Raw genomic sequence first — 21,841 nt, 5'->3', positions numbered from 1 at the left:
TATTTACCGTCTGCTTTGACCAAGGCTTCACCTCACACCACCAAGATTTAAGATAAGCATCTTAGGACTGACACGTTAGGTGTAGAACCTGGCTAATCTCAACCCAGAGGGGAAAATAGGTCATTGTATACCATTAAACTGTAAGGATTGCTAACAAGCATTACAATATCCTCTCAGGATTCAAAGCCTGTAAAGTGTCTTGCGCACACTGATTAACTTTGTTATAACAAAAGTCGACAGAGAAGTTTGATTGCACCTGCTGCCCATCTGGTTAGAAAGTGTTAGAAAGAGAAGCACAAATACAATTTCCCTATAGTTACGTTTTTAAACAACACACTCACTTAATTATCTCGCCCAATCGTATTATCTCACCAATCATTAACTCATTATTTAATAAGATAACGAGTAGAGGCCAACAAGGAAACTGCATCAACTCTCGGAAACTCTTAAACCTCAAAGTCATCAACTGAGAGCCACAAAGTGTTTTCCAAGACATAAGTGCAGGTCTGCTTTCTTTTGGCCTGCATCCATCCTTGCATTTTTAAGTGCCAATAACAGTCAATTCCACCTGCTTTGGTGACAGTAAACTAATAACCTAACCAACAAATCCATTATAAAAACATTATTGGATCTGAAAAAAGCATGGTTTACTCTCACATATCATGTGAGTGCGTTTTGTGTATATCAGTAAAACCTTTTCAAAGAAGGGAGACAGTAAACAGTGTATGGAGCAGGTTGGTCAGCCTTACCTGGGATTTCCTGTCCGTTGTAGTTCCATCCGGCCACAGCCAGCATGGAGGGCAGGGGAGACCCAGGCCTACTGTCCCGTTCCCTCTCCCTGTCCCGCTCTCTGTCCCAGTTCCTCTCAGCCTGCTGGGTAATATGCCTGACAGTGTCCTTGTTCTTCCTGTTCTTCCTGCGCCCTGACCCTGAGAGGGGTTGCCAGGACCCCTCTCCAGCTCCTCCAGCAGCGCCTCCAGCCCCAGCCTCCCCCTGTCTCTGAGCGGCCCCTCTAGGAGTGTCCCGGGGATGTGAGGAGGAGGCGGGGGACACCTGTTCCTCTTTGACGGTGACAAGGCCTGTAGTCGTGTGGCCAGGCGGGCTGGGAGTCATGGCAGGCTTCCTCCTGGCTCTCATGGCTCTTAGGGGGTTTCTTGGTCCTCCTTGCCATACGTGCTGCCTCCCTCGTGGCAGCTGGCGATGGCTGAGTCCCCAGAAGAGTTGGCCGGACTGGTGCGGCGCACGAGCCAAGGGGAGGTGCTGCGACCAGACATGATGGAGGCCAGGGCTTCAGAAGCCATGCCCACGATTCCTCCACCTCCTCCTCCTCCTCCTCCTGCAACCACCCCCTGCTCCTGCTAAAACCCACTCCTCTTCCTCCTCCTCCTTCTCCTCCTCCACCTATGCCGGCAGCAGCCACAGCTCCCATCTCAAAGTCGGTCAGTTCATCGGCCATCTCAGAGCGGATGCTGATGTCCAGCGCCGCCTTGATGAAGCTGTGGCAGGCCTGGACGATGTCCGTCATCTGCAGGTAGCTGGCGGCTGACATGACCTCGATCACGTTCTTACTGGTGAGGGCGAGGTAGGTGCGCAGAGTACATGAAGTCCAGTATGGCTTTGAAGCCTGTCGCAGTGACAATGTCCAGGTGAGTGACAGTAGTCTGGAGGTGAGGGTCTGCCCCTTTTTTAACCTGAAGGGTGAGAAAGATTATTATTAACAGTCTTGTTTATTTTCATACGGTAAATGCACCTTCTGTTATGCTTTTAAAACACACAGAATGATCGGAGAGAAAAACAAGGACCTAACACATTTCCCCTCGACCCGTCTTCCCAGGTGTGGCAGTCCCTTACCTGGCAGTAAAGAGTCTTGAAAGTAGCGTGAAGAGGCCAGAAGGACGTTCTTATGGGCCTTGAAGATCTTTCCCTCCACAATGACACAGGCGTCGCAGAGGATGCCATGCTGCCTCTGCTCATTGAGCTCTCTGAGGAGCTGACGGTAGTGAGAGGAGATCTCCATGTCCTCCTTTCTGTTGTTCATCTGTGTAGCTGAACAAAAGCCTCTCCTCAAAACATCTGCTGGGAAACAAAACAAAGACAGGCAATAGGTTTACTTCAGCTGTAATATCAAAACATATAGTATAATGTGCCATCAATTGTGCAGCATGGACATTTGAGTGTACAGAAGCAGAAATATATAGTACAGGGAAAATGACATCAAAGCCACTTTTCTGGCAACATATTCAGGTATTTCTCTGTTAAGTCCATATACATGGATGATGGCTCTAGCTATATTAAAACCCCTTGCTTGGAATGTCAGATTCATTTTCACGTAAGGGGGGAAAAAATAAGTAAATTTAGCTGAACCTCTCCTTTCAAGGCGCGCCAGGGTAAGGATATCTCAGTAATGACTGTGACATAAAAAACAATGACATCAATAGAGACCACATCTCAAATGCTGTAGTTTGATGTCTAAAAACAGCCCAGTAACAAAAATCTTTTTTTTTTAAAACCGTGTGTGTGTGTGTGTGTGTGTGTGTGGTGTGTGTGTGTGTGTGTGTGTGTGTGTGTGTGTGTGTGTGTGTGTGTGTGTGTGCTGTGTGTGTGTGTGGTGTGTGATGTGTGTGTGTGTGTGTGTGTGTGTGTGTGGTGTGTGTGTGTGTGTGTGTGTGTGTGTGTGTGTGTGTGGTGTGTGTGTGTGTGTGTGTGTGTGTGTGTGTGTGTGTGTGTGTGTGTGTGTGTGTGTGTGTGTGTGTGTGTGTGTGTGTGTGTGTGTGTGTGTGTGTGTGTGTGGGTTAGCTCATTAAAATCGTCAGTTAAAAAGCGTGACACTTTCACAAAACAGTTGAGAGGGAGAAAAACACCTCATTTAGTACAAACCACTTTACCATTACATTTATCAATAAACAGCCTCAGTTCCTTGTTATTTTTTTTCTTCATCCATCTCTCAACTGTGAATATTTAATCATCTGTCTAGTTGAGACGGAAAGTCTCTGTTAAACCTCTGTTTCTGATCTTTCACAGTTCAGTCTGGGTTGTGAACACAAAGTTTTTTTTCTGAAAACTACACAGAAAAAGATCCTTAATGACAATGTGTGGACCTGCTCAACTGTCAGTGAATGAAGATACAACTTTTCAGTATTCATTGACAGGATTTTTTTTGCAGTTTACAATAAAAGCTCAAGATTAGAATGTTCACCCGAGAAAGATTTGACTAGCTTTTGGTCCCACTTGATCTCTAACATATGGTTGGATTCATATTTCCTGATATTTTCTGCTGTCTTCAGGTTAGATGACTTCTAATGTAATATTGAGCTAACTCAATAGAAGGAATGCAGGTAAAGGCCACATAGAAAGGATAGCAGAAGGAAAAAAAAGCCGACCTTAACATTGCTCCGTGTTGAACCATTCAACTAAGTGGCAAAAAAAACAAAGATCAACCTCATAAGTCCTTGCAAACACCAACACTCACAGAGGGTGAAGAAGAACACACAAACACACAGTCAGGCAGTGCATTAGCCAGAGCATTAGCAGCCGCCGCTCCCGCTCTCGTCTTGGTGAGGGCTAAATCGTGGGGACGCAGAGTGTTACCAAACGCAGCAGTGATTTGTTTTGGGAACGCCACAGCTGTCAGCTCTCATGGGCCATTCTGAGAGATGACAGCTCGGGTTGGCCAAGGTGACAGCAGCGTTTGCTCGGGGGCCGGCACACTTCAGGTCATGTTTAGCAAAGCTCTGCTCAACCTGATGGCTTGTAAGATCAGATAAATCCACAGTGTCTCCCACGTCCACTGGGACAAAACACACCTCCCATGAACAGCAGTGGACGGGCTGTAGTGATGGATGGAGTGACGGTGACAACTGCTGAAACAACATCCCAAAACTGTCTTCAATTGTATTAATGCACGGCTCTCTCACAACTTTTCACTTTGACTGGCATTTATTTAAGTCAAGGAAATCAAAAATAGTGTGGAGAAAAAAACTTGGCCGAGAATGAAGAATAACAGTGTCCCTCAGAGTTTGGAAAGGCAAGTTTTGAAGCAAAAGTGTTCTCCTTCAGCTTACATCTATTGGCAGTCCAACCTTGAGTTATTATTTTCTTTCTGTATTGCTCTCATGGAGGTATTGAGAGTCTTCACCTCTCACCTTTGCAGAGAAACCGAGGGTTTTAAAGACACAGCGACTCCTCTCTTTGCTCTTCTTCTCTCAGGGCCACTGGCCACATTAAATTGAATAGTCCCGGTATATAAGATTGGCTCTGACTGTTTGAATCACAAACACGACAGAAAAAAGTCATTTATTCACTGAGAGAAATACCTCAATACCTTTTCTACCTACCTAGCTAAAGGATATCTGTCTCAGAGATGTTTGCCTTCCCTCCATTATATTGGAGGGGATTGCAATTAAAAGTGTGCTGCTCACTTAATTGAAAAACAGTGCCCCAATTACTCAAGATAATCCACACTGTCAGTATTTTGGGGGGAGAAAGTAGATCCAGCTCTATTGTATTGGGTCTCAAAATCATAAATCAAACCACAAAGATCTGCATAACAAGATAACACTCTAGGAAACTAAGAAAATATATATTTGAAAATCCTTTTATACAGTAAAACATTCAGGATTTTGGCAGGTTTAAGGAAATCTAGCAACCAAGTATGTGGGACAAGGAGAATTACGTTCTCAGCAAATGTGCGACTATGAATGTGATGTGAATGTGGGTCCATGTTAAATGGTGCCTCAAATGCAACAAAAACAATGATCAGTGAAGGGTAGCACAGCAGCAAAGGACTAGGAGGAAGAGAGGGAGAGGTCTTATGAGATGTATTGCTTCAACAGACTCAGAGTCATACTGAGTCAGTAGTTAGGAGAGAGGTGGAACTTTAATGGAGTGCGCTTTGACCTCTAAACTCTTCGCTTGGCAAATTGGCTTGTTTAATTTCAGCATTTCCAATTCCCTCCAGTCAAAGACCCCTTTTCCAGATGAACCAATCCCAACGCTTCTATTACAATAATAATAATAATAATAATACATTTAATTTCAAAGCGCTTTTTCAGGTGCTCAAAGACGCTTTACAGTGGTTTGATAAAACATGATAAAATTGAATTAAAAAAAAGAAAATAAATAAATATTAAAACAGCAACACAACATAATTCACCAAGCCAGTCTGAAGAGGTGTGTTTTGGTCAGTGTTTTGAAAGTGGGGGGGTACAATAGGCACATAAACACCCAGAAAAGCCACTCCAGTGTTCACTATTTATTTTCTCTGAGACCTACTCCATCTTACCCCTCAAGGCGTGACCATCAATAAGGCCAAAACTGGATACTTTTTTCCCCCACTTGGCACGATAGGGGAAGGTAAGATAAAATGAACTTGCTCGAACAAACAGGTAAAGAGAGAGAGGCAGAGACATGTGTGTCTCATCCAAAGCATTAGCAGCCTCACCAAGGCTCTACAGACACTAAAGCTGCTTTTCAGGATGTCACAGAGCAGAAAAAAGCTTTTCATCCCTCTATGAAATGTCACCATGAAAAAAAAACAAGGGGAAAGTCATCAGCAGGCCAGGGTTTGACAGTCTGAGAGCGCTTATTTTGTGGTCAGAGACGATTGTTTCAGTAAAGCATTGCGACCGGAGCTCCAAGTCCCTGTCACCCCTTCTGAAGCCAAATCAAAAGTGACTGTCCTCCTAACCCCCCTTCCTTTCCCCTCACCAAAATCAAGAGCCCCGATCCCCCCCATAAAAACCACACACACACCATATACCCTGCCCCTAAATACACAAGCACATGCAAGAACAAAAAACACACATTGACACGCTTAGCAGAGCCGTCACGGCATCACACCCGGTTTGTCCTGGTCACATCAAGGCAAAGTCACTTTAGGCCCCGGCCAGACGACTAAAGAGAAGAGACGTGTGATGGAGTGAGAGAATGGGGCTTCCTCCTTCTTGTGTTTCTCTTAATTCAGCCTGTCCCTCCGAGCCACTTTCAATGCCTCCTTGACCGCATGGGACCGAGGGGAGACAGTGTGCAAGGTCCTTTTGGATCAGAGGCAGAGATACTTTGTTTGCACGAGGTGTTTCACATTCAAAGCTTTCACAGCGGGCTCATGCTGTGATTTTAAGGGGTATTGATACATCACACCACATCAGGGTCTTACAACACACAAAACATCTTCAAACAGGTTGATAATATATGAAAAACAACATAGTTTATTAAATAAAACTCGAAGCAAACTGGTCTGCTTTCTTATTATCATTCTTGCAGGCACAAGGTCTGCAGGTTTCTTTATGTGTGTTGGCACTATCGAAGCAGTTGCGTATACTCTCAGGTTGTACTTATTTAAATTAAGGGGTTTCCAGTTGGTCAGGGCATATTTTTATTTAGTGGCCGGTGTGCTGCTTGTAAAATTGCCACCCTCAGCTAATCACTCTACATTCAAATTGTGAACCTCTGCTCAACGAATGTAACAGTTCTGCTCATTATTTGATAAAACGACTTTGGATGGACGAGAATGTCAAACTCGAGTTCACAGAGGCAGTAGTAAAATAAATAAATTAAATTCCTATAAATAAATGAAGACAAAAGCAGACTGAGAAAATCGAAAAGATACATTTGATGTGCTGACTGAACTTGTTTTTGTAAATGCAAAATTACTAAAGCCAAACATGTATTTTTGGTCATTTAAATATAACTGTCAAAAGTGATAGCTCTAGTAAGACAATTGATAATTATCTCATATAATTTATCTCAGCTCCACATCGGTTTTTCAGCTCATTTTTTGGGTATATAGGCAGCTAATTCACTGCTTTGAACCTCTCTCACTGCCATCTCATTAGCATTATTTCTATAAGCAGAAGCTATATTCAGCAAACTTCATAAACTGACTGTATGCTCTGTCCATCTATCAACCTTAAAACCTTAAACCTTAAAACTCCATAATGGAGTTTTACGCTCCTAAAGTGTTGGTTTACATCAAAACAGAGTTTAGAGAGTGGTGTATACAGGTGGCTGGAAACGTATATGGTAGATGTTCACATAAGTAACTTCGGCTAACTCATAAACTCTCGACACAGTGCAGCAATACATCTCCAATATTTATGTTGGATCACACTATCAGTACATATCATTTCTACTTTTAAAGATACTCTATTTGCAGTGAATTCCCCTCCTTTCACATCTCTACTTTATCTTGGCATTGTCGTTTTAAATCAGCAGGGAGGATGCAGTAAAAACTGGCCTGAGATTGAAGAAATTAATAATTGTGAAGAAGGAGGAGGGGGATATCATGTCAGGATTCAGTAGCCAAGAATTGGCATTTATGTTGTCAACTATCCCAGCCTCAGTTACAAAAAAAGCAACACCTTTCTATTGCAGACTTGCACCAGAACACGACCATATCATGGTGGGCAGTTTCTGAAAAAAAGTTTGTCAGGTCTGCACAAAAGGGTTTTATGTGTAAAGCTTTAAAAAAACAAAAGTGAATAAATGACTTTAGCCTCAAGAACCAAAGGTTGTGAAAGATAATCTTTTACATGATATGATACAACATTTTAAAATTCTTAAAAAGGTACAGGAAGAAAGCAACATTTTCCAATAAAATGAAAAAAATGACAGCATGCATAAGGGGAATTAAAATGATATCCGGCTGGACAATGGAGGCACTGTTCTCCGAACACATGACAGTATGATTAAAAACAGCCATTACTTCCCAGAGTAAAATATATTAGTTCTTCCATTTAAAGAAAATATAAAAGTTGTATTAGACTGCGAAGGTTTACTGCTACTTTCTTCAAATCCACAATAAAATCATGAATGTGTGATTAATGTTACCGATGTTAGCTGAACATTTGCAAATGCGAGGCCCATTAAAGGTCATTAGGAACTCTGGATGAGGTTACACATAGAGGGAGCAAATGAAAAGAGAAAAAGGTAAATAGCCAAAGAATAAAGAACAGTGAAAAACAGAGAGAAAAGAGAAATGCAGAAAACATCAACTGAAGATAGAAAGATGGGGAGACAGGAAGAGAGGGGAGAATGACTCAGGCAGCCAATATTTTTTAAACAGCTTTGCTTCCACTCAACTGGGCATCAAGGCCATTATCCCGGGGTTAATCCCCAATCCGACGGAGCTGGCAGCCTTCCGGGACAAGCCAGGGTGGCAGCCCATCAACAAGGCAGGCACGGACAGAAATAACACACACACGCACACTCGCACGCAGGCATGCAAGCTGCAATTAGAAAAACGAATACATCAAAGCCATTAGCTGTGAATGGCTCATTCTTAGCGGCCTTTATTTTCTGTTGGAAATACGGTTCCTGTTCATGTTTGCCTCTCGTTTTTTTCTTGTCTGTAGAACCTCCCTGCATGTGTTCCTGTCTTCAGTGTTCATGTTTCTTTTATCCCACCACCCCTCCATCTGTCCACCTTTATTTCTCCCACCTTCCCCATCATGCCACATTTTGCCACTCTATCTTGCTCTCCCTTTCTCTCGTCCGCTCTCTGTTTCTCTTTGGCCCGGCGCCCAAAAAGTCAAGGTGGAGGTAGAGATTGACTCATAGAAGGATAGCCATGTCATGTGGAGAGGGACCAAAGAGGATCCAGGAGGCTTAGGGAGACTCTTAGCGCTACTCCCCTCCGTAAATTGCTCTCTTACAACTCAGTCCCCCTCCGACACCCACCGCCCTTAAACAATACCTGGACCCTCCACCTTTACACCTGAAGACCTCGTGCTTTTTTTGGCGCATGTTCACATTCAGTGTACCTGCCAAAAGATCTGCCTCTTTAAGCCTCCCGTCCGGCTTAGGACCCTTAGGACACTTAGGTGCACAATTCCGCAGCTCCGGGCTGTCTCCGACACCTGGTCCCATTACCTTTGGCCACGCAGGTGTTAAGCCTGGTGTCGTCTTATGGAAATCCAGGCATAGTAAGGATGGACAGGGATCATCCTAGAGTGACCTGAAACAAAGTGTAACTCTAAGAAGTGACTCTTTAACCTGACTAACTTCACCTTGAGTTACTCAACAAACCTTTAAGCTTTGGCTAGTTGACATTCATATTCAAATCGAGTCAGATAAGTCATATCAGCCCTACCTATCTCTGTTTGTCCTTTTTCTATGTCTCCCTTCTTTACAGTTGTGCATGTGTGTCTGTATGTGAGTGTAGTTTCTGGGCTATCTTTCTCTCTAGGCCCCTAAGCCTGCTATGTCTCCCATGGTAACTCCCTGACTGACGACCCGGGGCTTAGCCTAAATTCTCTCTCTATTAAAAGCTGTGAAATGCAAATAATGAAACATCTCATTACCACTGTTGGAGAACCCAAAATGAAAGGAGGGGGGAGAGTGGGAGAGGGGCGGATGAGGAGGACTGTAAAGACAACGGAGATGCAAGAAAAAGAGGGCTGTACAGGAGGGAGGGAGAAACGAGTGATAGCCGGAAATAAAGGAGTGGAACAAGGAAAGGATGGGAGAATAAGGGAGGAGAGGAGAGAAGAGGTGAAGGCACGGGAACAGATAGCTAAACAGTGAGTCTTTTGTTCGATATGTGTTGCCTCTAACACAGATGGGTAGCCAGGATTCCCACCTATGCAAACAAGGGTGGAGCCCCTGATGAACTGAGCTGTGTCAGGAGGAGTCATTTAAATGTCAAAACAACTTCCATTTATCTACTAAAACTAAACTTTGAGGTAAAAAGATCATACACTGAACAAAAATATAAATGCAACACTTTTGTTTTTTGCTCCCATTTTTCATGAGATGAACTCAAAGATCTAAAACATTTTCTATAAACACAAAATAACCATTTCTCTCAAATATTGTTCACAAATCTGAAAACATCTGTGATAGTGAACACTTCAACTTTGCTGAGATAATCCATCCCACCTCACAGGTGTGGCATATCAAGATGCTGATTAGACAGCATGATTATTGCACAGGTGTGCCTTAGGCTGGCCACAATAAAAGGCCACTCTAAAATGTGCAGTTTTGCTTTATTGGGGGGGTCTGGGGGGGTCCGAAAACCAGTCAGTATCTGGTGTGACCACCATTTGCCTCACGCAGTGCAACACATCTCCTTCGCATAGAGTTGATCAGGTTGTTGATTGTGGCCTGTGGAATGTTGGTCCACTCCTCTTCAATGGCTGTGCGAAGTTGCTGGATATTGGCAGGAACTGGAACACGCTGTCGTATACGCCGATCCAGAGCATCCCAAACATGCTCAATGGGTGACATGTCCGGTGAGTATGCTGGCCATGCAAGAACTGGGATGTTTTCAGCCTCCAGGAATTGTGTACAGATCCTTGCAACATGGGGCCGTGCATTATCATGCTGCAACATGAGGTGATGGTCGTGGATGAATGGCACAACAATGGGCCTCAGGTTCTCGTCACGGTATCTCTGTGCATTCACAATGCCATCAATAAAATGCACCTGTGTTCGTCGTCCATAACATACGCCTGCCCATACATAACCCCACCACCACCACGGGCCACTCGATTCACAACATTGACATCAGAAAACCGCTCACCCACACGACGCCACACACGCTGTCTGCCATCTGCCCTGAACAGTGAAAACCGGGATTCATCCGTGAAGAGAACACCTCTCCAACGTGCCAGATGCCATCGAATGTGAGCATTTGTCCACTCAAGTCGGTTACGACGACGAACCGGAGTCAGGTCGAGACCCCGATGAGGACGACGAGCATGCAGATGAGCTTCCCTGAGACGGTTTCTGACAGTTTGTGCAGCAATTCTTTGGTTATGCAAACCGATTGTTGCAGCAGCTGTCCGAGTGGCTGGTCTCAGACGATCTTGGAGGTGAACATGCTGGATGTGGAGGTCCTGGGCTGGTGTGGTTACACGTGGTCTGCGGTTGTGAGGCCGGTTGGATGTACTGCCAAATTCTCTGAAACGCCTTTGGAGACAGCTTATGGTAGAGAAATGAACATTCAATTCACGGGCAACAGCTCTGGTGGACATTCCTGCTGTCAGCGTGCCAATTGCACGCTCCCTCAAAACTTGCGACATCTGTGGCATTGTGCTGTGTGATAAAACTGAACATTTTAGAGTGGCCTTTTATTGTGTCCAGCCTAAGGCACACCTGTGCAATAATCATGCTGTCTAATCAGCATCTTGATATGCCACACCTGTGAGGTGGGATGGATTATCTCGACAAAGGAGAAGTTTGTAGCCTTTATTTAACCAGGTGAAACAGTTCTGATTTCAGGCGCTTCATTGGTATCAACCCAGAGAGAGGAACAAAGGCCATCCGGGGCAAGGTTGTCTCCAAGAAGACGGCTCACTATCACAGATTTTTTCAGATTTGTGAACAATATTTGAGAGAAATGGTTATTTTGTGTAAATAGAAAATGTTTTAGATCTTTGAGTTCATCTCATGAAAAATGGGAGCAAAAACAAAAGTGTTGCATTTATATGTTTGTTCAGTGTAGTTGAACAGGATATTTGTTTGGAGGTGTTTCTATCAGCTCTATCATTAAATCACCAAACAGACTTAATAAGAAATTGCAAAACTGCACTCTAGTCTAGTCAAATAATGATTTAGGTTTAGGTGTAATTCAAAGACAGGAAGGGGCTACTTCTTTGAAAAACCTATCAGTGTGGAACAGGGAAGTGAAATAACCTGCAGGGAGTGTCTGTGGTGTTGCAGCTCGGAGCTGGTAGGGGGAAATGGTAGGGGGGGATCCCATATCACAACGACAACTTCAATGTTGGGGTATCTTGGTATAAAACCAAGTTTCATCACTGCATCAGACTTATGATGTTCTCATCTACAACCTCTGACTTCAGGGGAGGGGGAGTTTTGAGGGAGGACATTGTCAGTTTCTGACTTCTGGGAACTTTTTGTGGTTTTTTGGTCATAAATAAATCATGTATTTTTCTTTTGCTTTCCTCCCCCAGAGTTATTAGTGAAAAAACTAATCAATACTCTTCGTGTTTTTAAACCAAAGCCAATATTATAATTGTTTTAACCTGAGGAAAATATTAACATATCATTTAATTTTCAGAGTCATACTGGGCAATTAAAGATGATCAGTCTGACAAACAGGCTAAAAAGAAGCCTTGAGTTATATCAGTGTAGTTGTTTGAAAGGGAAAGGAAGACACATGCTAATACTATTTCCCAAACTGTGAACATTTAACAGATGACAGACAGAGCAGCCATTTGTAATAGTTGAAAATCTCATCTGAGAACCAAGGGCATTATTATTCTGCTGCTAGAGGCTCCACTCTTCTAGAAAGGTTTTCCACAACATTTTAAAACCTGGCTGCAGGGATGTTGGCTCGCAGTCAGTGTTCCTGTTCATACCAAAAGTGTTCGATGGGATTTAGTGTGAAGGCCAGTAAAGTTCTCCAAACTTGAAAAAAACATTCTTTGACATGTTAGAATGGAAAAGAGCTTTCTCAAAATAGGTGGAAAATTGGAAGCCTATTTTATCAAAAATATCAAAGCAAGCTGAAGACATCCCATGACTGGAACTAAACAACCAAACCCTTACATATATCAGCCCAGTAATTGGAGTGTAATTGAGTTTTTCAAAACAATGCTGTGTAACAGAAACGCTATAATTCACATTTTGATGACCTTTAGGTGAGCCTACTTTTGATTTCCACTCTGTGTGATCATGTGACCACTCATTGATAAACTACAAAAATTAATCAACAGAATTTTACCCCTACTGCATCTTACTCACTTTAACCCACAATTGCTTTTTGTCTTCCAGTTTCATTTCTTTTTTTCATTTAATCTCAGTTTAGTTTGAAAGAAACAACCAAATAGCTTTGTGGCTAAAGTGATGATCACAGTATACGTCTATAGAGCAGCTCGCAACTTCCATTTACCACCAACCCTGATCTCTGTCTCTGCCAACGAGCCTTTCAAAGTGTGTGTGTGTGTGTGTGTGTGTGTGTGTGTGTGTGTGTGTGTGTGTGTGTGTGTGTGTGTGTGTGTGTGTGTGTGTGGTGTGTGATGGTGTGTGTGTGTGTGTGTGTGTGTGTGTGTGTGTGGTGTGTGTGTGTGGTGTGTGTGTGTGTGTGTGTGTGTGGTGTGTGTGTTGTGTGTGTGTGTGTGTGTGTGTGTGTGTGTGTGTCTTGTTGTCCAGACCTTTTCATAGGTCTTAAAACAAAACCTGTCACAGCGAAAAAGGAAGCTGTCACGACCGAGCTAGACGGGAATGTACATGACTGTAGCTCACAGAACCCAGGCGGCCTGTTCCCGAGCTGTTAGAGCCACCAGCTACAAAGGTCTCACACTATAACACACACACACACACACACACACACACACACACACACACACATATATATTGTAGAACAATTGATGATCAGTATAAAGGAAATTAAACAAAGAGCTACCATGAGGAAGAAAATGTCAAGAGTGAACATATGGTACAACACTACCAGCCCTAAAGGAACTTAAAGCTAATTGTTGTTTGTTCAAATGTGTGGTTTTGCAATGTGCAAGTGAATGACTGAATGATGGTGACTCATTGCTGGTGGCCGGTAGCTATCTGTTGCCGAGGCGGGTGTCCAGAGAGTGTGTCTGTGTGTGTAAGAGTTACGTGGTGTGACTGTAGCTCTGTCAGACGGCAAACAGAGGAATCTTTCTCAAATCCACACTGGGCCGCAGCTTACAATGAGCTCACGCAAAGAGGGGAGCAATGAATCTGCGTCTTACGTGTGTACTCACAAGGACAACAGGCACACCCTCCATCCCCTCTGAGCAAATATTAAAAGAGACTTCACTCCCAGCTAATCTCATTCACGAACACTCCTGAGCACACACAAACAAGAAAAACACATAATTTAACTGAATTAACCTAGTCCTTTACATGCAATGTTCCCTTATAACTTACCATCGCTCCACAGCCTCCTGGACAACAACTGAACAGCACATTGATTTACATATAGATAGAGAAGTGTTTATAAAAACACATTTGTATATAATAGCCCGAGGCTGTGTTGTCACTCATCAGGCTGATCAAAAAGCAGCTTCTATACAACACTGATGAATCTTGGAGCGCTTTAGAGAATCTGTCCTTCAACAGTGGAAAAAAAGGAGGTGAGATAAAGGGAGAGAAATCAAGGGGAGAGGAGAGGAGCATCTAAATATAGAGACTCACATTTTGGAGTCAGAAAAGAGACAGTGAAGGGTAAGAAGGAGGGTGGGAGACGGGAGATGCAAGAGGGAAAGGAAAAGTGAAGAGAGATGGGGAACAAATAAGAAAGCAATATAAGAAAAGTAGTGATGAAGAAAACAAAAGAAGAATGGAAGACAGATGGGGCGTCAGTGTAGCTCGAGATCGATGGTTGCAGAGCCTCAGTGGGCTCCTCTACTCTACTGTAGCATTGCTAACTGGACTACTGGAGAACATGGAGGACACTTCATTTTGTCTGCGAGACTTAAGAGTTCAATATGCCGCACAGTGTATCACCACAGACGTTCATCAATACGTAGCATCGATACTGAGGGTCTGCCCCTTCAGCGATCTTTTTAACAGTTCCAACATAGACCGGCTTGCGGTCTTGTGCTGAGTAAACTCTAATAGTGATCAGTGAAGACGCAAAATCATTGAAGTTCTTTGTCTTCCTTGTTTGTGCCGTGATTGGCTCTTCAGGGAGGAATAGCAGCAAGGAAACTGATGAAAAACAAACAGCAGATTGCAAGGAAAGTTTCAGGAAGAGTTTCCTTTGTTTAAGTGTAATTGATGGAACTCTTCTATGGACTTTTGCATGGTGTGGCTTGAGGCTATACCACGTCCACTGTGATTGACGAAGAACGACCAGACAAATGCCTCACCTGGATCCTCTTTTCTGTCCTGTCCTCTCCTGTCATCCTTTCTACCTCCTTCTTATCTGTCAGTCTATCCACTCAGAGCACGTCTGCTCCAATGTGGTTTGACGTTTGACTGTCACCTGTTGACTAACATGAAAAGCAATGGCTCGCAGGCTTTTGCTTATTTTCCCCAACGACAGACATGGAAAGAACTCTAAATGTAAGTACAGTACCAGACTTAAGGGAAACAAAGAGAGAGAGGTATAGACAATAGGTCCACTGTTCAAACCTCCATGCTCTTGCTCACCATCGCTAAGGACAACACCCACCTTGGAAACCTAGTTTTGAAGAAGTCACACATTCCCACATCGTGAGGCAGTGCCAGTATCAGGTGTCCATCCAAACCACCAACCACTGACAATCAACCGCCACCCCCTTCGTGACACACCAGCACACACGCGAAAACAAACGAGAGAAGGGGGGTGGCACAGAAGACAGGAGGAAGAGAGGAAGGGGTGCGGGGGTGAGAAAGAGAGAGTAAAAAAGAAGAGGACAAGAGATAGAGCCAGCCAGAGACAAAGGCAGACAGAATGACAATGGATGAAAAGAGGAACAGTGGGGAAAAAATAAAATAGACAGGACGAGATGAGGTGAAAAGCACATTGCCAGCTCACCGTGTGCATTCACAGGGCGACAAGAGAACACAAAGACAGTAACAATGAGGATGTGTGCATGCATCGGTGATGTATGTGTGGATGCAACATTGGAAGGTGCATCAACAAGGCCGTTGGGGAAATTTTCCCCTCACCACTGAAAAGGGGATGTGAACCTACTCACTTCTGTTCACATTTGGATTGGCTTCACCTCTATTGTTAATAAAAAGGGAACTGACTTAGGGGAGCTCATGAAGTGTCCAGAAGCAATGATAACCCTCCATTTTAATCACTGATTATAAAGTTACACTTTTTCAGTGCTGAAAAAGGAATACAAATCATCCAAGTTCTTCTCACATTCTAACCTAAAGCAAGAAGTTATCTTAACAACAATTGTTTCTGTTTCAGCAGAAAACTGGAAAACACGTTCAATGGTTGCTAACTGTTGGATTGAGGGGATGTATAAATATGAGCTAGGGTCAGGGGGAAGGATAAAAATGGGAAAGAGAACAGGGAGAGGGTAGAAATGAGAAAAGGAGTAGAGGAAGGGTAAAAATGAGAAATGGAGTAGGGGAGGCCACAGGAGGCACCTGGCCCACTTACAGCAGAGGAGGGGGTGGTGGAGGAGGAGGAGGAGGAGGAGGAGGAGGAGGAGGAGGAGGAGGAGGAGGAGGAGGAGGAGGAGGAGGAGGAGGAGGAGGAGGAGGAGGAGGAGGAGGAGGAGGAGGAGGAGGAGGAGGAGGAGGAGGAGGAGGAGGAGGAGGAGAGTTTGAAGATTAAGGAGTGGGAGGGAAAAGGAGAAGGTGGATGAAGAGGAATAGCAGAGAGAGGAGGAGGACGGAAAAGGTGAGGAGAAAATAAAAGGATGGGAGATGAGGAGGCAAGAAATAAACGAAGAGTTGAAATAATGGGAAGGGGAGGAAGGCAGAGGGGGAGGTGAGATCAGGAGAGACAGAGAGGAGGTGGGGGCTGGAGAAGAAGAAGAAGAGGTGGCCTTGTGATGCGGAGAATGGAGGTGGTGTGTGCGTACGCTGGATGAATGTGTGCGTGTGTCTTTGTGTGGGTGTCTGAAATTATGACGAAAAACTAACACCTCACCCAAAGTATGAATAACCGACCACAACAGGCCAATGAAGGTTCAATCTTCTTCTCCCAGCACATTGGAACAGCCTGCCTATACCACTAATATCCCACTAATACCACCCACAGTCCTCGCTCCACCTCACATCAATGAATATTTCATGTCCTGATGGCACTTTTAAAGCAAAAACTAATTAGCAAATCCAAGTTGATCTGGCATTAGTCATATCAGGCCAATTAAAAGCCCAGTCCTACTGTACATGTTAATGGCAGCGAAGTGGAATAATTGTATGTTGAGCAGGGGAGAGAATGTTAAACAGGCCTTGTTAGCAGCACTTTAGCACTCTAGCCAGAGTCCATGGCTGGATTACAAAACTCTACAAAGCAGGATAATGTTCGTCAGAAACACACACAGAGGCACACACACGTTTGAAAGCGCCAAATGAAAACTCTATCCATTAATTACAGTGTCGCCATCAATTCCATGGAGGTCAGGTCTGATGCTTATAGCTAAAGAAGATAAATATTTCCAGGGAAAATTATGGTTTTATGCTTTGGTAATAATATTAAACAGGGATCCAAATATTGGCAGAAGCTCACAGGTCAGATGTTAGGCAGTATCGGTGGGAGAAAACCATTTTCTTCTCCACACACTGTTTCTGCGGTCAGCTCCAGTCAACAGAAGGTTATGGAGACAGTTTTTGTATGGTTTTGAGTACAGAAAGGTGATGGTTCGTATTTGAGTCTTTCCAACCTTCCCTCTGGTTGTTTTTTTAACGCAGGAGTTTAGATTGAGACAGACAGCCACACACAGACTAAACTGTGCTGCACACAAAAGCGACAGAATAACAAGGGCTAGAACTCTTACGGAGTGGATGTCTGTTTCATCACACCCCCTCCCCATTTTCTCCCCTTAACGTTCCCTCTTTTCCTTCCTCTCTCTGCCTCCCTTGTCTCCCTCTCTCACCTGAGCTTTGATATGGAAATCTCTCACCAGCCACAGCCCGAGGCTAGTTGACTGTTTCTAAAGATGTATTTGCTCAAAGCCGCTCAATTTCTCATCAAATACTCACACTGTGTGTATAAAAGACAAACTCTTTCACTCGGAAAAAAACAACTAACAACCGCATTCAAATACAAGGCTTTCAGCTGTCGGTTCACTGCAAAGACATTTTTTACCAACCAAAACCTTCATTTCATTATGAGCTTATGAAATGGGTCTAAAAATATAGTGATCCTTCTGCAAAATGTATAGCTGATATGACTAAATATTTGGTAAATACTTTGTGTGTGTATCTTTGTCTCTGTGTGTGTAGACAGTTCTTTCCCCCTTGTTTACCAGTCCTGCTCAGCTAGATAATTATACTGCAATACGATGCCCAACCTGCACATCGGAGACATATAAAGTGACAAGTGGAAACCATTAAAGAACAAAAGAAAAAGTGTAAGATTTTCCAAAGTAGTTAAATAATTTAGAGTAAGTTGGAAAGCCTGTTTAAGAAGACAACATATTTTGTCCGTTCCTGGTGAAAGAATGAAAATCATGAAAACAATAACCGGTCCCTTGTCAGTTCATTAGTGGAGTCATATCAGCGGTTTATAATGAGGAAATTAGAATCACTAGGTCACAGCAGATCAATGTAATCTTTCAAAGAGTTGTGAACAGTGAGAAAACACATTTGACAAGTTTCAGTCAGGATATCTTTAAACATAAGGTGAGTTTTAGTTTGGAGGTATTTCAAAATTCAAAGCATTATACATACCACTATAAGAAAGTCACATTAATGCTAATTATTCTTTGCAAAAAATATAGTCTGGAGATAATATATACTTTTTCTATCCTTTACATTTTCCTTTCATTTTGAGAAAGCTAATTGAAATGCATTAACCTGACGTGTGAAATTACTGCCATCCTCACTTTAATTGTTGCAATATTTGTTATGACAGCATCTGAAAAAGTGAAAATCCACAGGTAATAAAAGCAACAATTAGGAGTACACATAAAGAGGATTCTATTTCAAGGCTGGACCGACGCTGGACATTGATGCAATTGGTAACTGCTGTTAGAAAATGTTGTAAATTCCAGAAAAACAATTCATGACACTGATAAGCATTGTGTGATCACGAGGCTCTGGTTGGAGTGAGTTGGTATGCTCTGCATTCCTAAATAAAAGAAACACACACCCTGATAAAAACACAAACTGAAAACCATCTTCTCTTTTCTCAGGAATGTGTGATCCAAAAAGGTGTTTTGCAAAATCAACAACTCCTAAGAAAGATTCTGACAACCTGCCGTTTTCACTGAATAAATGCCCTCTTTGCATTTATTTTTTTAGCAACAATCAAATTATAAATACGCTTCTGGACTTTCAATTCTTGTTTGTAGATTATACAAATTAGAGGTAAAGCTGAAAATTACCTCCTAATTTAAAATTCATAGACAAAAGAACAAAAGGAAAGAACAAGAGAGCTTATTGCTTTCATTGACATTCTGCTTTGCGTGCAGGTGCATGCCCACACACACACACACACACACACACACACACAGAGCTATGAAATATTAACACCTACGTGAAAAGACAAGTGGGGTGTTGGAGAGTATTCCTGTGTGGTGAGCGTGTGTGTGTGTGTGTGTGTGTGTGTGTGTGTGTGTGTGTGTGTGTGTGTGTGTGTGTGTGTGTGTGTGTGTGTGTGTGTGTGTGTGTGTGTGTGTGTGTGTGTGTGTGTGTGTGTGTGTGTGTGTATTTTGAGGTGGGAATATCTTAAACTCACCTGTTCTATCTGCTGGGGGGAGGATGAGCTTGTCAGATAGGTGGATAGGGAAGACAGCTGTTACACACAAACTCTCCCACACAACCACACACACACCCCCCACAGCATCCGTGTAACCCCACAGGGATTAGGAACACCTGTATTCAGCACTGCACAATGAGCTATAGAGGCAGTTAAGCTAAAAAGCCTTGGGAGTTATTAGGGGATGGGGGAGGGAGCTGCTTTGGATACGGAGGTTAATGTTCGCAAAACTGTCTTGATTCCAAATCAGACGTGAGAATGATAATATTCACAGTGTGACAAATGGAAGACAGAGTTGTCAGAAAACTCAGGAGAGCCTTGGCGTGTCATGTACGATGTGTACACGCGAGTGTAAATGGTTCATTTTGCAGTGTGTTAGCCAAACAGGTGTTCCCATTAACAAGTGAGCTCCGAGGGGGGATCAGGAAGAGAAAACTGGCAGAGAGAGATAGAGACAGAGATGAATGGAGTACAAGGTGGCTAACAGGGAACAAATGAGTGCTTAGGGATCATTTGCCCTCTTTTTGTCTATATCTAGGGAATGTACACCAGATTTAAACTTACTGCTCAGTTTATTGTCAGGTTGTCTATAAAAACATTTACTCTTGTGAGGGGGTAGCACACTATCCTCAGGGTTTGCGTAACTTAAACAGACTAACCTGCTACCACACAGTTCAGGAGTACCACCTACATACCAGCAGGCTTACACACACGCAAACAGTGAAGAGGCAAGTGTCACAAGCTCCAAACCTGACTCCCACCCAAACCAAGCCCCTCGTCTCATATTCTCACCCTCTTTTTACACCCTGACACACCCTCACCATGCACACAAATCCAAGTGAGTGACAACTCCACCACTTTCAACAAATAGCACATCAGCTTTAAACCAAGAAAAACCTAAAAAATATAGATTCAACTCACCTATAATGTTTAATCAACTTTAAAAAGGTCCATTCATGAGAGATAACACAAGAGGGAAAGCGCTTCAAATCCTCCTTTGCAATCCCACAAGCACACGAGCAGCTAATATTTTTTCCATCTTTCGGCCGATCTCGCCTACACTACTCCTCCACTCATCCTTGTAGCTGCTGTCTTGGTCTGTATTATATTTTCCCCGTGGAACACACAGATGGAGAAGGTGCAGACACACACAAAGATACACACATGCACACACTGATGTCCACTGCTCTTGTAATGGAAACACTGCACAGATCTACCTCGGGGGAAGAAACCTCAGTGGTTGAGCAGGGGGCAAACACACAGACACAAAGCATTCTGGGAGATGTTCCGAGCCTCGATGCCAAGGTGTAGTAATGCCATTATAGTTGAGGATTGTCAAGATTTAAAACAAAAGATAAGCTACCTCCTGTTCGATAGTTACAAAATGAGCACGGATGAACATGCATTCAACACGAGCTTACAGTAATTTAATTACTGAATAAAGACTTTGGAGGGTTTAACATATCAAGCACCAACCCTTAACTCCACAGCAGGGAGGACAAAACAAGCAGACAAATCCAGTGAGGTTTAAGACAATTTGGAAAAAATCACTAGATTGTCTCTTAATCCAGTTAGCCACTGTCAAACAGAGTAAGATGCTTGGATCTAACTGGCTGTACTGTTTCAACTCAAACTGAGAGTGTGAACTTAAAAGCAAAGTAAAACATGGCTGGCTGGCACTTTTAAGTTCCTCAAACTAGGATAAAATAAAAACACAGAGACTATTCTGGAGAGGCAGAGAATCTCCTATTAAATGTGTAGTGGTATATAATTTGCCTAAAGTTAGCAGAACGACTGAGTTTCTGTGTTTTCAGTGGATGTACATTTACTATTATCTACTCAACAACAATGCTTTGCATTTCCCATAATTAAGTGTAATAATTAAAGTAAACAATAAAAAAGGAATCTGTGGGTCAATCTAAGCTGGTTTTATAAACAAAGTTGGGAAACCCTAGTGCAGAGATGATGATTAGCTGAGCTCTGTGTTACTTTGACAGATTATTTTGTTGGAGACTCACCTGGCAGCAGGCAGCGCTGGAGGAGCACGACTCACTGTTTACACATATGAGCGTGAATGAAGTGGGGCTGTTCCCCTTTCTCACATGGTAAGCATGGTAGAAAATGGAGGAAGACGGAACTGACCGGTTTGAGAGGGCAGACACAGACAGCAGACACACACAGAGCAGGAGACAGACAGGGAAGCTGCGAGAGAGAGACGCTTTCAGCTCCAGTCGCCAACAAACACTTGACGCCACACTTTAACTCTCGGATCAGATAATTATCAGCGGTAGCTCAACAATTAGAAAAAATACACCGACAGGCAGCATCATCTGCAAACAAAATCCCCCCTCATCTTGTCTGATACTCTGGGGCTGGGTGTTGACGCAGCAGAAATGTCCAGCTGGAGAAATCCCCCTTTTGGAGGTTAATCGAGTGGAGAAGGAGGAGGGTTTAAGCCCTTGTCTTCCAGCCTCTGAGCGCTTTCATTTTGAATCCCCTCCAGACGGCTGCACGGAGCATCACCCTTTA

At 43.3% G+C, this 21,841-nt stretch overlaps 1 protein-coding gene across 1 annotated transcript; it reads right to left on the bottom strand.

Annotated features, from left to right (window-relative positions):
* Positions 1 to 719: 719 nt before the first annotated feature.
* Positions 720 to 21,316, bottom strand: zbtb46 (zinc finger and BTB domain containing 46). Its single transcript, XM_034207475.1, is given in 5 exon segments — positions 720 to 1,585; positions 1,587 to 1,691; positions 1,852 to 1,872; positions 1,874 to 2,073; positions 20,234 to 21,316. Coding segments are annotated over 4 exon segments (864 nt in total). The 5' UTR covers positions 2,039 to 2,073; positions 20,234 to 21,316; the 3' UTR covers positions 720 to 1,012.
* Positions 21,317 to 21,841: the final 525 nt, after the last annotated feature.

Source organism: Gymnodraco acuticeps, unplaced genomic scaffold (genome assembly GCF_902827175.1).
Source record: "Gymnodraco acuticeps unplaced genomic scaffold, fGymAcu1.1, whole genome shotgun sequence".
In the NCBI taxonomy this organism is placed as follows: Eukaryota; Metazoa; Chordata; class Actinopteri; order Perciformes; family Bathydraconidae; genus Gymnodraco; species Gymnodraco acuticeps.
This window is presented reverse-complemented; position numbering and strand designations above follow the sequence as displayed.